We start from the raw sequence: 17,344 nt of genomic DNA, 5'->3' as shown, positions 1-17,344 counted from the left end.
ACCAGGTGTAATACAAGAGGCCCAGTGAAACTTAGATTTCAGAGAAAATGAACAAATGGGCTTCTTTTTAAGCATAAGTGTGTTATATGCAATATATATTTGAAATACACACCTGATTGATCCCTGTATGTACTAAGTCTTGCAGGGAAGAAGAGGCAATGACCCTTATGAAGTCACTAATTTTCATTTCAAAATTTCAGGGGCTTTCTAATGTCTGAAATTGATGGCTGTAGTCTGGAAGCATGAGGCTTGCTAACAGGAGCACTATTTGTTTCATTGGCCTATTTCTTCTCTTTCCTTGGATGGCGCATGTGTGCTTACTTGCAGGCATGCATGCATGCATACATACAGGCATGTGTGAATGCCCTGGATTGTGAAAGCCAGAATTGGTGGATAAGGTTCCTATTACAGCTGCCACCAGAAAGAATATTAAGACAAAAGGAAGTCCCCAAAACAAAATCTTAAGGCAAAGAGGTAGAAGGGAGAGGAGAAAATTCCAGAAATATTTTAAAGAGTTACACAAATGGTCTTCTTGCCAAGAATATAAGCCATAGAGCTAGTTGGAGAATAAAGATTTATCAATCTTTAGGACAAGCTATCTGAAAACAAATAGCTATCAATTTTATTGAGAACAACTGTTCTTATTATTGAATAGTCGGCATATAAGAGCTGGGTGTTGTGCTGGAACTGAAGAAATGGAGATGAAAAAGACAGACCTCTCTCCTTGTAGTTTAGTGGAGAAGACCAACGAATGCACATATTTGAAATATGGCATAAAAATGTGGACATATAAAAATAGGAATGAAAGCCCTGCACCTGTGTGTTCATGTGAAAACAAGTTGTAACACAGTTACATCCAGGGGAACAACCAAGTTTTTAGCTAGAAGAACTGGAAATAAAGTTTTTTTTTTATTGGATTAAACATTCTCAAATTGGTTGTGTTCTAAACAAACTGGGAAGGAACAGCACTCTTGAGGTAACATGTTTGGAGTTCATTAAGCTTCGTACAGGTAAAATATTATCTCACCTATGAAACCCAGCCCACTGGTCCACTTTCTGCAAGTAAATATGAGGACACAGCCATAGCCATGGACACCTTGTGTTATGTCAGAGAAATGAACCTGCTACCCAGACCACTGTGTCCTCAGAGTGGTAATGCTTCCAAGTTAGTTGCCTTTAAGCTGTAGCACTGCTTTGTTGCTCCTCCCGCTCCTCCAAGGTTTATGTATTATTGCATTTTTATCACCTGGTAGGGACCAACACCTGCTTTTAATTTGAAAAAAAGAGAAGTGAACTTAACAACACACTTTCAAGTTGAAAAATAAAAGCACCTTAGAATTTCAACTTAATGCACCTGGGCTACGTCATGCTCCTGAAACATATGCTAATTACCAAAGGACTAGCAAAGCTGGAGAAAGAGACCAGTGTACAGGTGCTTGCTTCTGTAGATCAAGTGAGTGATGTCAACTATGAGTTCTTACTACATTATTTGATAGTTTTTTTGTTTCTGGTATAAACACATAGCTTTTTTAATGTGTGAGTCTGAATTAGAGTTCTAAGTATCGGCCGAATGTTTCTGTCTCTTTAGTCTTGCTCAGCTCAGCAACCACTCCTTTCCTACTGAGGGCCTCGTGTAAATAACAGTACATAAGGAACTGCTCTTGACCTCAGGGTATTTACACAATAAATAAGAAACAAACAGTTGAGTGGTGTAAGAATTACCAGATGGCATCTGGCAAACATTCAGGGACATGTCAATCAGATGAGAAGTTGGAGACGTCAATGTGGCAAAGGGCTAAATCTTAGAAGGCGCAGGGTTGACAAGACAGAAAAAAGAATCAGAAGGCCTTTCAACTGGAGAAAAACTTAAGCAGGCGTTGAGTGGAAGGGAAAGACAGCTTGATGCTTACAGACCAGACTAGAGATTGGATTTTGCACAATTTTACTGAAGCACTACAGAGACGCCAGGAAACTGCTCTTGATATGATGAACTTTGATTTAGTGAAATATCCTTTAGTTTTTTGGACAGGGTGATACAGGAAGATTTGCCTTGAAGAGAAAGGAAATCCTGGAGGTCAGAAATTCAGTTCAGAGGCTCCAGCAAATCAGGTGAAGAATGGTGAAAACAGTAGTGTGAACAGAGTGGGAGGATTAAAGATAGACCTCTCTTGATTATGTAGATTTAAATAAATCAATGTCATTTATGTTAAAGGGTTCCCATCTTGAACTACTTTTATATTCACAGCTACTCCCCAACACAGAGTAATGCTGAGGGAAGAAATTGTCATTCGCTCACTACGAAATTCTAAAGAAAGCACTTCAAAAAAGTTTGTATCCTGGAACTCCATATAAGGCACATGAAAGCTCCATCGCTTTTGTCACAAAGATCCTTAGGGTGATACCATGTCCTGTTTCAATCAGGCTCATCATCTTTCCCCGGGGCCATCAAAGGTTGTTTATAGTTCTCTGTTCTCACCAGCAGTCTGCTTTTTCTTTAACAAATTAGCACCTACAGTTTATGAATTCCACCAACAGATGGTCCGGACACATATAAGTCTCACCTCGAAAATGGTTGGATTTTTAATCAGGTTGTTCTTTGCCCAAGTGGCTTCTTCCCCAGCCAGCATAAGTGGCTTGAGGCCTGAGGCATATCAATGAGACACAGGGGCTTTGGCTGTTGCAGACACATTTCATCTCCCAGTCTCCTCAAACTCCCCTTAAATCACTTACCATGAATTCCAAGTACCAAGCAAAGGGGTTGGAATAAACTCTTCATTGTAAAGGATGTCTTGCAGAGCCACTCTTTATCCATATGCTGTGACTGTGAAAGATCTAAGGGGTGGGTCTCTGTCCTGTGCTGGTAGAGATTCAGTACTGTGGTCTCACCTTCCATCAACCACAGGGTGTCTCCCAGCTACTCCCAATTGCTGGATACCTGTGTTTCTTTCTATGGCATTGTAGGTCTTGATAACCTCTGCTGAATACAGTTCAATTTTAAATACATATGAAAGTGCTGTGCCAGGGCTAAGAGAACATTAGCTTGCTCACTAACCATATATATATATATATATATATATATATATATATATATATATATATATGTCATGAGTGTTTTTGAAACATATGTCTGTGTACCACTTGCATTCTAGTGCACACAGAAGCCATAAGTGGGGGGTCAGATCCCCTGGGAAAGGAGTTTCAGATGGCTGTGAGCCACTATGTGAGTGCTGAGAATCAAACCCAGATACTCTGGAAGGGCAGCCAGTGCTCTTAACCTCTGGGTCATCTCTGCAGCCCTAGGACCATATGTAATTCTTAAGGGTTAGGTACTGGTCTATGTAGTTCATGCAAATAGAAAGATGCATTTCGTATGTGGAAGGTTAGCACTCCTGGAGCATCAAACAGGAGGCAGCTAAACTATTGGGTACATCTTCCACCACAATGAGACTCCAGAGGCATGCTCTACCAACTGTGTTTTAAGCCTTCATGGATAAGATAAAGTTGGTTATGGATCTGTATAGAATTTGTCACAATCTAAGCATCAGGGAGAGTAAGTCTGCACCATGCTGACAGGGCCACATGAACTACTTTGTGTTGCTTCTTACACATGCACAAGATTAGATGCTAGCACCAGCCCAGGGATGGGGCAGGAGACCCAAGAAACCCAGAGGATTGTAGGCTTCTGGGTCCAGAGAAGCCTTCCTGAAATGAGAACTACACACACATGCAAAATGAACAACTGGCCTTGTAAGAGGGCAACTACCTCCTAGGTAGAGGTAGGTTTCCAAACTGGTGTTTCTAGACTTCCCTTGCAAGATGAGAGGCAGAGAATTCTTGGGCTTCCTTGTTTCCACACATTATTCTTTGGGCAGCCTTCAAGTTGTGATGTTGATAATTTATCAAAATGTGGTATGCAGACCAGCAACATGAGCCATACATGACAACTGCTGACCATGCAAACTTCTGACTGTCCACCCAAGACCAGTGCCCATTATAGAGATTCTTTAGAACCAGTTTTCATAGATTCTTGGTCAGTTACTTATCAAATAAACATTTTTCCCATTATACCAACACTCCCATGGGCTTTAACTTCCTGGTCTGACCCCTAAAGCAAACTTCAGCTTTCCTATTTATTTATTTATTTATTCATGTATTCTATGTATGTTAGCTCTCTGTCTTTATGCACACCAGAAGAAGCAATCTGATCCCACTGCAGATGGTTGTGAGTCACCATGTGGTTGCTGGGAATTGAACACGGACCTCTGGAAGAATACTCAAGTGCTCTTAACCCCTGAGCCATCTCTCTAGCCCCCAACTTGTTTTTATGTGCTATTCACCTCTGTATTACAGAGGTCTGCTGAGTCTAATATTCAGCTCATTTGCTGTGCCCTTTCCTGGCTAGTGACCTTTGTCATCCTCATGTACTGTATCTTTAACTTGGGGACTGTAATATATTTGACTATGACACATTGCAGACTTGTGAAGACCAGAGAAACAGTGAGAAATTTTCTATAGTACTCTGACCTTCAGAGAAGGTCCAATGTTGGCAGATGTCCATGACTGCTGTACCTTCTATTCTGAGCACAGAATGGTGGGTATATGCTATATCAGAAAAGCCATGTAAGAGGTATTTGGTACTCCATGTACACCTCTCCCAGAGTATCAAAACTCACTAAGTCAGCTCTATAAAGTATATAAAAGTAGGCCATAATATAGATTTTAAGCACCAACATCTCCTTCCAGTGTCTCAAGCTCCTTGCCCCAGAAATATGTAAAACCAACACCATTAGGGTCCCTTCTATTCCTCCCAGAGCATAGTTGTGCTTGTTTCTACTTTCAGCCCATTGCCCAATACAAAGGCCGATAGATACAGCCTCATATGTGAAGATATTGAGAGAATACATTCCTATACCATTGTAATGTTTATTGTTATGACTTACAGGAAACCCTTAACTTGAGAGAATAGTTGACCAGAAAGTGACTATGAATGCTCTTGCATCAAACATCTCTTCAGGAAGTACATTCTAGATCTAGCAATCACCTCCACAGCTGAATTATGGCCAATGTCTCTCTGAGTTTATTTCCATAGTACCAAGGGAACCTTGAAGAATGTGATCCTTGAACAAACTCCTGTCTTCTCTCTTAATAGGGGATGATGTTTTTAGTGTGTGTGTGTGTGTGTGTATGTGTGTGTGTTCATGTGTGTACATGTATATGTGTATGTAGGCCAGAGGTCAGTGTCAAGGGTTCTCCACAGTCACTTTCTACATTAAATTTTTGAGACTGTATCTCTCATTGAACCTAGAAACCACCAATTTGCTAAACTGACTGGCCAGCAATTCCCATGGAGCCTCTTTGTTTCCCAGCACTAGGATTATGGACACATGCTGCTTGCACTGTTTTGTTCCAGTTTTGGGCCCTTATGCTTCTTCACCATCTCCTCGGCCCCAGGAGTGATGTCTTAGTGCACGTTTTCAGGTAGTTTGTAGTCTGGCTTAGATGCTTCCTGGGACAGGTGTTTAGAACCAGACATAGTCTTTGTTTCCACTTCCACATCACATCATCCCACACCTCAGCACGCAGGCATAGTTCTTGAAAGAAAAGTATTCTAGAACTCAGAAGGAAAGGAGCACCATGAAATTATGGCTGTGGGAAAGACAGTCTTGAATTTAGGTTCACTCTGGATGAGTCCCATTCTTTCTTCCGGTCACTGTAGTTGAAAGTGCTACCACTGGCAGCTCAAACCAAAGTAAACATGTGACATTAGCTTGAAAAACTCTCTCCTGTGCAAAGCGTTCAAGGTAAGTCATGCAAATTGCAAAGACTGGCCTGTATAACCAAGCCAGGTGATATTTTTATGTACTCTGGGTGGGAAAACAAGGCCTCTGCTCAGATGAACCCATTATTCTGCTGTCAGCAAGGGGTTTTGATGAGGCTTGTCCTCTTTAAGAGATGGGAGACTCATGTGTCTGGATGTATTGCCTTGCAACCCAATTGGGTGTTGTGTGTTCATTTGCAATTCCTCCTTGCCAAGAAATATCAGTCCTTGCTTTTATCATGGAGTCCTGCATAAATTCTTTTCAGAATGTCACAACGCCATCAAAAGACGGAACTTTCCATGACTTCAAATCCAGCTTCTTCCACACAACTCACAACTTCAATTTTGGTTTCATTCCAAGCAGCTTTCTGCAAAACAAAATATCTTCCTTACGTGTCTTTTAGAGAACATCTCATCTCTTTAGATTTTTTTTTTTTTGGTTTTGTTTTTAAAAATTGGTTTGAAGTAACTTTTAAATAACAACAGTATGTTTAGCAAATAAGAAAACTTAAATGGGAAGGAGAAAAACTATCCATGGACTTATCTTACAAACATACCTTACTGCTTCTCCTCAATTCTTTTTAACAATAAAGTGTTCTTTACATTCATGATGAAGTAACAGGGACACACAACTTTATCTTTATAAAATCTACTACTACTTCTATTGCTACAACTACTACTACTATTGATGTACTGCCAATGAGATATGTTCCCCCTAGCCCTTGAATAAGCATATGAATTTTTTTCTTTATAACTGCATATAGTATTTTAGGTATATTTTGTATTTTGGGGGTCATGGTTTTGTTCTGGGGATTGAACCCAAATCCTTGTACATGTTAGGTTGGCATCCTCCTCAGGAGATACACCTCCAGTTGGATGTGATTCTTTTTAATATTTCTATCCTATCCCACTCACCAATTACAATATTATAAATTTGAGGCTAGAGATGTAGTTCAGTTGGTAGAGTGTTTGCCTAGATGCACAAAGCCCTGGACTCTCAGGACTGAATAAACCAAGTGTGGATGTTCTTGTCTATAATCTCAGCACTTAGGAGGGGAAGGCAGGAAGGTCAGAAATTTAAGGTAATACATAGCTACATATCCAGTTTGAGGCTTCCCTGTGCTATATAGGACCATATCTCAAGAAATAAAAGGATTCTAGTAAATTGGAGCATTTGTTTTTAATATAATTTTGGATATAACACATAAAGCTAATACTAATTAGAAATTGTGCTAAAATGTCACCTATAAAAGATTGTCTTCTTTTCCCTTATGTACCCATCCAGCACATTTTTAACACCCATCCCGCTCTAGATGCTGTGCTATATATTGGGCATCATCTGAGAAACACAGCAGACATGGTTCCTGAAAGGCATACTTTATATATTTATTGTGGGCATAATGTACGGGAGAATCGTCTCTGGATACCACTGGAAAAAGTCAACTTGAAACTCATCTCTAATAAGTTTGAAAACTTGGAGTGAAATCTAAACAAACAAACCAAAAGACCCCCAAAATGTTAACTGTCTATTGAATGTTGTAAAAATAATCTCTCAGCTGAAGTCTGAAGAAAAACTTTCCTAGCAACAGCTCCAGGATGACCGCTGTCTTCCAAGCCCCATGCCTTTGAGCATTCCTACCAAATGTGGAGGTGCAAGTCACAGTGAGCCCCTAAATCCACTGCTTTGCATCTGTGTGTTCAAACAAGTGTTCTTGCTGTTATTGCTCAGACTCTGCAGTGTAATAGCCACCCACACAACATTTGCAATGTGCTGATTTGAAGTAATTTTAAGAGGATTTATAGTGTGGTGCAGAATGTGTAGAGTCTAAGCAAATACTGTACCATTGTTCATCAGGCTTGAATATCACAGCTTTTGACATCCACGATGGGTCTTGACACATTACCCTCACTGTGAAGGATCAGCTGTCAAAGTAGAAAGCTTCATTTTCCACTAGTCAGGTGCTTCCCAGAGGTCATGGTGCTGATAGCACTAATGGGCCTTTTTTGTGTGTCAGGGTCCCAATGGGTGGAATGGATGACTGGAACACACTGTTGCATGTGACCCAGCTGTCTACTTGCTCACATGTTATCTTGGGCTAAAACTTTAGGCCAGAGTACTGGCAACACCATACAAAACTACATGTTTCAGTCCTTAATCCCCCAAGTCTGTCTCACCTCCCTCTCTCTTTCCCACAATCTTTCATGTAAAACTCTGTAATGGGTGCACAGAGTAAGTTATTCTGAGAAGCCAGGCAATGCTGACATTAATCCTTTGCATACTCTGAAAGCAGCCTGTCTACCCCAAGTCATTATTCTACACACATGACTTGATTTTAATTAATACGAACCAGAAGCTCAGAAAGTAAGCTTTTAAGCCAGTTTCATCCACCAGCCTCAGAATATTAACAGAATCCTTCCAGGCTCTGTAGGGAAATTAGATGCCAGCCTTCAAATGTTCCATTAAGAGAACAGGACAAAATGACTGAAGCATCATGTTTAACTTCAGTGTGTTTTCCGCTACTACAACAAAGAGGAATGAACAGTGCACACTCAGATGAACAGAAGTAGATCCACACAGGGCCTGCTCTTTTCCAAAGAGCTACAGATTGGACAGCATGGGTAGGCTGTTCCCTCAATGAAGAATACAAGGAACAAATACAGGGTACCCTGACTCTCTGGCCAGCCTCAGTTCTTTACTTCAGTAGTTTAGTCGCCTACTGCCTATAAATCATCCCAAATTCAAACTGCAAAGGACTCTAAAGAAATTTGGGGGTTTACTGAAATTAACCATTTTGATGAATTTTTCATCAGCCTGTCATTGCCTGTAACTGGCGTGAGATGCTTCATCCACATCTGCTGAAGAAACTTCTAAGTCTGTTATTTTTTTTTTTTTTTTTTTTACTTATCTAAATCAGAGGTCAGTGAATGAAACCCAGTCTGGCTTGTTATCTCTTTTTGGATTCATCAGTACATGTTATGTGGACATACTCCACATAAAACAATTCTGTCTTAAATGTTTATTATTTCTTTATAGGAAGATTTTGCAGCCCTATATTTCAATAGCCACTTGACTGAAAGATAGAGCAATAAAATGCAATTATACACGGAAAATCTTGAAATGTTGTTGAAAGAAAGTAAAGAAGACCTCAATATGTGGAAAGGCTGATAATAGTATTAAGATGTCGTTTTTTCCTCTGAGTTAACCACAGAGCTCAAATTTACCACAGACTGCCAGCTTTCTGTTTTTAATACAGTCAAGTGGATCTATGAATCTAATGCCATCTTGGTCTACATAGCAAGTTTTAGCCAAGCCAGGAGCTATATAGTGATAACTTGTCAAAAAAAAAAATCCAGCTGTCTACCTTCCCCCATCCCCTCTCACCCTCTTTTGCCCCTTATGGAAAGTGGCAGGTGAGCTCTAAACTGTATGTAATAATTCCAGACTTAACTAAAATATATTGAAGGAAGATCACTTTGGGAGACCTCAGCCTACATCCTGTCAAGTTTTACAACAAAGCTGTAGTAATTGTGATGATATTGTTTTGTCCGGATCTCATCTATGTTTCTTATCTGCAAAAAAGGAACTCAAGATTCCTGTTGTTGAAGAAATTACCAGAGATCAGTTAAAAGATGATGGGTATGAAATGGAAATTCAAGTTTAACTGGTAAGAGACCTTGTGATGGAATAAGACTTTCCCTAAATATAGAGACAATAATAACATCTATAATTGCACACACACCATGCACAGAAGGGGGAGGGATATATATATATATATATATATATATATATATATATATATAGTGTTGACTGGTGCATGTATATATAGAGAGAGCTTGAGATTCATCCCAGGGCACTTAGAGTATCACCTCTTTGTGTCTTTAAACATTACCTCATAGTCAGTCACCACAAGGAGATCTTTGATGTTACTCTTAGGGGCCGGAACTGGTGGAAATAACTTGATCCATATGTGACACCTGAAAACAGGGAAGGAATTGGGTGAGCATAAACAGTTCTCTTGCCTAGATTTCTACTCCTACATTGACCGAGTTAGTTCCACGTGTAGCTGTGTTGGCTAAGATTGTTAGACATCTTCATAATTGAAAACCTTGGAATGCTGCCAGGCTGGCATGTGGCTTCTGAGGTCTCCAGGGAAGAGGAAGTCCTAACTGTTTCACATTGGGCTCATTGCCAGGCCTGACTTCTGAAGACAGGTTAGCAGCATCCTTTGTTTGGTTTCTCATTCACTGTTCATTCTAGCTTTCCTCCTTCAACTATGCCAAATCCACAGTTCCTTCTCATCTTTCCCCTTCCTTTGAACTGCTGCCCATCACCCACAGGCTTTTAAATATAACATGTTAATGAGTAATACCCTTTAATATGGAAGTTATTTCCTAAGTTTTTAGGCTAACACAGAACTTTTCCTTAGTAAATGAGAGAGAGAGAGAGAGAAAGACACACACACACACAGAGAGAGAGAGAGAGAGAGAGAGAGAGAGAGAGACAGAGACAGAGACAGAGACAGAGACAGAGGATGCAGCCATTTGTAAGATAGGGTATGAGATCTGTGCAGGCTTTAGAAAATCTACATTTGACCTAAGGACAGTTGTTCTGGACTGGTAACCTGAAAGCCAGGCAGAGGTCACTAGTGACCATTGAGACCCACATGTGAAAGCAGTGTGGTGACTTCAGACTTGACTGGACTGCTGCCTTTTTATAGGAGATGTCAACAGACAAGGAAGTATGGAAGGGGAAGCTGTGAAGGAAAAAAAAAACACAGTGGCAAAAACCTCTATAAAAATTAAAATATTGTGAACCAATTTGAGGAGTGTGTGGTGACTGAGGACTGTGCTGTGTCCTGTCTAGCTTCTGCAGGCCATGTTTTATTGCATCGTGAAACAGCATACTGTAAATTCCATCTGATAATAAGCCATGTGTAAGGACTGCAAAGTCAGTCCTTGAGTATAAAGAATACCTACACTCTGCAGATGAATGAGAAAATTAATAAGACGAAGCAGGCGGTTGCTGGAAACACAATGAGATGCCATTCTGCCAAGGGCTTCTTCTCCTTTCCTGGTGAGAGGAAGAGACAGCAAAAGCAAAGTCAGAACCAGGGAGAGTAATCAAAATGATAAGGATGGGGCATCCAAGGGTTTTGGGTATGAGTTGAAGTTGCTGGGTGGTACTAGGCAAGGACAAACGACTGAACCCTAAGCCTTAGGTGTCTCACCGATGAAGGGGCTAATACCCATCTCACAAGGTTGTTATGAAGGGGAAGGGAAGCCATGGCAGTGAGGCTTTTTAATTAGTATTAATTTAAGCAGGATTAATTCAGCCAACCAGCCAGTGTTTTAGAGTTCACCTCTACCCTGAACCATCCAGATACCGGCACTTAGAGCTTCAGATGAGTAGTAGTGTCTTAGGTGACAAATCTACAACAGCATAAGGCTACTCAATAACCTCATAGGAGTATAGTGAAACTTTGTTTTTACCTACTTGGGAATGAAACTTCTGGAGGAAGTATGAGAAGTTGTTTGCAGTTAGCAATGGAGAGGCCAGAGTACACAGTGAGCACTTTATGGCTGTGAAGACAGCTCCTTTTACCCTTATCCCCATTCCACAGAGCAGGAAGTAAAAGCTGTCATTGTCAGCACAGGAAGTTTTCTGCATACCATCCTATCCTCTAATTTGTTCTTATTCTATATTTGGAGCATTCTTCTCTGGGCTTTAAAGACTGTATCAGACTGTGAGAAGGTGGGGGGGATGTTTGGTGTTGTTTGTTTGATTTTAGGGATGCACTCCTGAAAAATTGAAAGTCCCTGACTACATGGTGTTGGGAGAAGTGGTGTTCTGGCTTAGCTGCTTTACTCACTTCCAGAAAACAAAAGCAAATCCTGAGTTATAGTCAGTTCTCTTTCCTAGGGGAAATGACTGACTCATTCATTCATTCATTCATGACACAGTGGTTAAGAGAGTGCATTTGCTACCTCCCACCCTGCAGCTTGGTCCATCAGGGGAGATCTGCAGAGAGCAAACAATGACTCAGGCCATGATTTGATGATAGCTGTGGTGAGGTTCAAACAATGCTACACTGTGATAAAAACATTTCAAACCTCAGTTTGCTATCATTTCTTCACTCAAATCCCACAGACTGTTCAAGAATCACAGGAGAGAGTTGTCTGGGCTTACTGCTAGTAGTTCTTGCTTCTCCTCATCTCTTCCCCATTACCTTCTCAGCATCCTTGGTCAGGTTTCTTCTCTACCTTCTCAAAGCTTTCATCTCTTCCTTCATCTCTTCCTTTCCGCTTTCAAATATTCATAGAGTCCTTTATCTTGACTAAACCATGAGTCTTCTCAGCTATCTTCCACAGCTATCATGGAACACTTAATTCTCTCACTGCACACGCTGTTGTCTTGAATTAAGATTCCATCTGCTGTACTGCTGTATCTCAGAAACTACTTTTATAGTCACTGGTAGTGTCTTCCTAGGAAAATCCAAAAGACCTCTTGTTTCCTGTATGACTTGATGTCTTCTGATCTTGCCCCAAATTTCTTCTTTTCCTTTAATGTAATTTTTGTGACAGCATCTCATGTACCCCTAGACTGGCCTCAAACTCAATTATGTAGTGGAAGGTGAACTTGAACTTCTGGTCTTCCTGCCTCCACACCAAGTTTGTGTTGTGCTAGGAATCAAATCCAGTGCTTCGTGCATGCTAAGCAAGCACTCTACCAAGTGAGGCACACCCTTAGCCCATCCTTTAAAACATTTTATTACCATATATTATTTGTTCAAAATCACAGGATTCATTATGATATATAGGTATATATTCCTATTATCTCTGTCCCATTGCCATCTCCATTTTGAATTCGAACTGTCCACAGCTGAGTTAAGAGAAACAGGGGCTCTTTACTGAGATGGTCTCATTCTTCTATAGCATTTTCTTCTCCTTTTAAAATTGCAGCTGGACCCCTTTCAGTGCATCCCTGGACTATTTGTCATTTCAGTCTGTTCTTTGAGCACTGAAAAGTTTGTTTGTCAGACCTACATATTTTAATTCCACAAAACCCACCAAGTCGTTTCCTTTTCCTGCCACTGTCCTGACATGTAGCACTAGGTATAGATTATAAAATCCCCATAGCCCAAACTCACTGGAGTCTTTTGAAAACCTGAGAATAGTCACAACCAAATTTGAGTTTTTCATTTCATCAAACCTATTCTTAGCCAGGCATGGTGCCACATAGCCATAATCTCAGAATTTTAATGACCAAGGTACAAGGATAGTGAGTTAGAGACACTACTCCACCCACTGGAAGTAGTTAGAGCCTGCCTCCAAACAAACAAAGTCTATGAAAATACACAACCAAAAATTACTTCCTTCACCAGCTTCTGTATTCCCAAACCTGAATCCTTGGGAGATATGTAAATTGTTTCCAATTTTCATAGCCCCTGTATCTTCTTCGCCCTCTTAGTATACATGAGCTCTATGTACAGTCATAAATGTGAGGCTCAATGCTTCTGACTCCTGCATCTATCCTTGTGTAGTCTAGTGACCTTGGTTCCAGACCCAGCTTTCAGTGAAGCAGGACATGTGGGGGCTGCTTCAAACCAAGTTAAAACACAGGGTCCTTAAAATCTTTACCCCACAGACAAACTTTTTACTGGTAGTACTTATTCTACCCAGGGCACCATCACTTCATTACATACCCTTTAGGGAGACTAATTTTACAAAAGCAGTATATTTTTACTGCTAATAGTTTGAAAGTTATAAAGTATAAAAAATATAAAAGTCGTCACTCACAAGGATTAACTAAGAGCTTATTCCTTACACATATTTTATATGTATTTGTTTTCAATGGCCAAGCACAGTGTACTCCTTTAATTTACTTCCAAAAACCACTGCGCAGATGGAAAAACTAAAGAAGAGAAAGGCAGAGAGGTCACTGGAGGACCCACAACTGTCAGGGAAACTGGAAACAAAGCCCAGGATTGGCTAATGACTGCATCTCTAAATGTAATGGAGGGTTCCCAGTCCATTCCTCTCCATCTATAAAATTGAGGATGTGCTATGTGCATTGGAGCTTTACTTGTTGCATTCTAGGTGTTTCTTTACTTAATGTACACTGTGTATTTATTTTGTTAATGTATCCTTGGCATTTCTTTGTGATCAAGAACCATCTCCCCAACATCTCCAACATTGTTTCTGTATCTGCTTCACTGTAGTGAAAGCTTGTTTTATGTTTGATATGCATCTACAAGCTGAGGTTGGCTGCTCTGCAAACTTCCAGTGCCTGTGATATTCTCGGGCTACAGATGGCACTGAATCACTTTATTGAAACCCTAAGCTAGGGCTGGAGAGATGGTTGGGCAATTAAAAGCTTACACTGCTTTTGCAGAAGACTGGAATTTGCTTCCCAACACCCACAGTAGGCTATGCAGAACCATCTGTGGTGTGGCTCTGGCTCCATGTGCTCTGATACCTTCTAGCCACTGAAGGAAGGCACCACCCTCATAAACACACACTCAGACACACCCATGTACATATACATAGAAAATCTTTAAAACCCCACGTCTGTCTTTTTTTAAAAAAATGTGTGTGTGTGTGTGTGTGTGTGTGTGTGTGTGTGTGTGTGTGTGTAACTAGGCATTAATTAGCACACCCTGGAATGGCAAGAGGTACCTGTCACTCCAGCATTTGTGAGGCAGAGGCAGGAAGATAATCACAAGTCAGAAGCCAGCCTGGTCTACATAGTAAGTTCCAGGACAATCAGGGTTGCATAGTATACTTTTTGTTGTTGATTGTTTTTTCTTCTCCTTTAAAAAAAAAGTCATTAACCATGCTGTCTATTTGTTCATAACTATGCTATGAAGACACACAGTAAAGCTTTGAGTCCTGTGAAAAGAACAAAGTGTTGTAAATATTATCATGACCACACACTCAATAATTTGTGACTCAAATTGTGCAATACCCACTGGCCTGATATGCCCAGTCCTGATAACAGTACCGTTGTCTTCTGACCATGATTACAAAAATCTTTTCAGTTATACCACTGGTTTATTCCCCTTACCTCTTCCTTAGATAAGTGAAGATTCTCAGTGACTGAGCAAAAATCAGGGAGGCAACTGATTTTATTTTATCCAATTAAGAATGAAAGTTCTCACTACATGGAAATGACTGTGTAGGAAGCAGAGCCATGGGCAGTGCTTGGAAGGAGTTAACCTGCCCTCTCCAGGCTCACCTCCTGCATCACCATGTGAAGAGTAGAGTTCTTGTTCAAACAAAGCATTGTGAGCTTGACTTCAAAGAAAATATGTTGACAGGTGAATCCAGGACAGTAAAGCATGTTCACGTACTGTTGAGTAAAAATGACCCATAAATTACCAACAGTTCAGTTATTTAAATTTTATTTCTACTTCTTTTCAAACTGTGCTTCTCTTATGATGGAAGGCTGTAGGTACCAATGCATATGGATGTAGATCACAGGACAACTTGTGGGAGTCGGTTCTCACTCTTCTTTCGCCATGTAGGTCTCAGGGATTGAACCAGGTCATCAGGCATGGCAACAAGCACCTTACCTACTGAGCTATCTCACCAGCTGTTTTATGAGAGAGAGACAGAGACAGAGACAGAGACAGAGAAGTAATGACTATAAAAAAGATGAATCCAAGCAAGGTCCTTCTCTTGTCTGGCTGAAGGCAAAGCAGGAGAGCAGGTTCCACCAATTTCATTACTGTAAAAGCTAAGATGTTTTCAGATGTCCTAGGAGCTTTCCTTTCCTAATCTCCTGGGCAAGGATCTAGGCTTGATCCTGAGGCTGGGGCTTTAGTGGTGAGGGGATGCAAAGAACAAAAAGAGAAGGTTCTAGGTAATGTGAATTGTTTGTCTGACTTGAGGGGCATTTCTTATATGTTATATTCATTTTGAAGCCACAGATGTTTCTTAATTGTTGTGTACTCTCTCACTTGGTTATGCAGAGATGAGCTTTTGAGAGGGAAAGTTGTGTCGCCTGTCCTATTGAAAATCCCACCAGCCCATCCGCCTCATTTCTAGGTGCTTGGCAGACCTTCCCATCTCAGTGTATTTAGAGAACTCGGTCATATGGTTCTGATGACTTTGGCTCCCATTATTTCTGACTTCTCAGCTGGTTGATCTTAAAGTAAGGAACCTCATGGAAACTTGTGGAAAGTGTACACTGGGTGGGAAGGGATGGTGACAGCAGAGGTTAGGGAATCTCTAGGTGATGATAGGCTAGCTTCCCCTAGCTGCCTCTGCCTGCCTTGGAATCTCCATCAAATGGCTCACATCTTAGTACTGCAGCCTCTCTGGCTCTGGAGTTCTTTGATCTATTAGTTGGGGCTGATAGCTCTAAGGAGGTGATAATAGGTTCTCAGGCCTATTGCACCTTAGTCCATTCAAGTTTGGACTTTGACTGCTTCAGTATTGATTTTGAATCTGACTCTGACTCAACAATAGTTTTGAAGCAAAAGCACTAATTAGTAGATTGATGGAGTTCTTCAAATAAAGTAGTCCTGCTGTGTTTTTAAACCAGCAGGTAGTGGGAGAAGTTTAAAAGGCATCAACAGGCTTGAGTAATTAAAATGGTGTCAATATGTGAGTCTATGATACAGGGTTTAACTACTAGGTTCCTGTGGCTTTCCTCTTTTTGGAGGGTGAAGCTGTGGTGGCACTCAGGAAAGGTTCCCAATTCAAGCAGAAGTCCAAAGTCACTTCCTGTGACTGAATTTTCCCTGGCAGCTTTCAAGTGGACTCTGTGCAATCAACTGGTTTCAGGAGCCAAGGAGACAATAACAGGAAACAAAAGGTAGGGCCAGCAAAATGCCTTGTAGCAAACCCAAGACGCACACAAAGCTGTATACTCTCCTGGTGAAGGACAGTGTGGCAAGGCCATGGAGACTGCACTGTGGACATGAATGACTTGGTAAGTTTAGGTTTGAGTGGAAGCCTGGTGGTTTCCATAACCCCCTGCCGGGCCCTGGTACAGTTTCTTTCTTCTCTGTAGGCTTCCCACAAAGAATCTGTGGCTTCTAGAGCTCTCACAAACCCAGCATTCTTTCCTGTGGCAGCTATGGAGCCTGTTTCTGTGAAGCTGCTAAAGCAGCTGCAGGCTGGCTGCAGAGGGGGCAGAAGTAAGTAACTCAGGACAGAGAGGTTCAGGCCTAGTTCTGTCTCTTGCTGCTGAGGTGACCCTCTTTGAGGAGTGTATTTGTTTCACTTTGTGTATTGTGTTGAAGCTGGGGTAGGAGCAAATGAGCTCATGAAGTGCTTAGCATTAGCATCTGTGCCAGTCCACAGTAGCCCATCAATCCATGTTTTCGGGAATTATGATTGGGATTAATGCATTGTGTCAGAGCAAAGGCATCAAGCTAATTTCCCTAGATCCTCAAGGGAAAAGCACAATTGCAGTGCCATCAGAATCCTTGGGTCAGGAGACACAAACACCGGAATTCTGGGTATAAAGAAAGGAAGGGGTCAGAAGTCATGTCCCACTCCTGAAGAATCTGAATTGAG

At 41.0% G+C, this 17,344-nt stretch overlaps 1 protein-coding gene across 1 annotated transcript in view; it reads right to left on the bottom strand.

Annotated features, from left to right (window-relative positions):
• Positions 1–5,195: 5,195 nt before the first annotated feature.
• Il5ra (interleukin 5 receptor subunit alpha) overlaps positions 5,196–17,344 on the bottom strand; it is a 28,891-nt gene continuing 16,742 nt past the window's right edge. Inside the window, exons 8-10 of the mRNA XM_035448773.1 lie at positions 10,796–10,889; positions 9,709–9,793; positions 5,196–6,186 (exon numbers count right to left, since the gene is read on the bottom strand). Of these exons, the coding sequence (XP_035304664.1) occupies positions 6,100–6,186; positions 9,709–9,793; positions 10,796–10,889 (266 nt within the window). The 3' untranslated portion in view covers positions 5,196–6,099. The remainder of the gene's footprint in view (positions 6,187–9,708; positions 9,794–10,795; positions 10,890–17,344) is intronic.

This window comes from Cricetulus griseus, chromosome 8 (assembly GCF_003668045.3).
Source record: "Cricetulus griseus strain 17A/GY chromosome 8, alternate assembly CriGri-PICRH-1.0, whole genome shotgun sequence".
NCBI lineage: Eukaryota > Metazoa > Chordata > Mammalia > Rodentia > Cricetidae > Cricetulus > Cricetulus griseus.
Note: the sequence above shows the minus strand (reverse complement) of the source record. Positions and strands in the feature narration are given on the sequence as shown.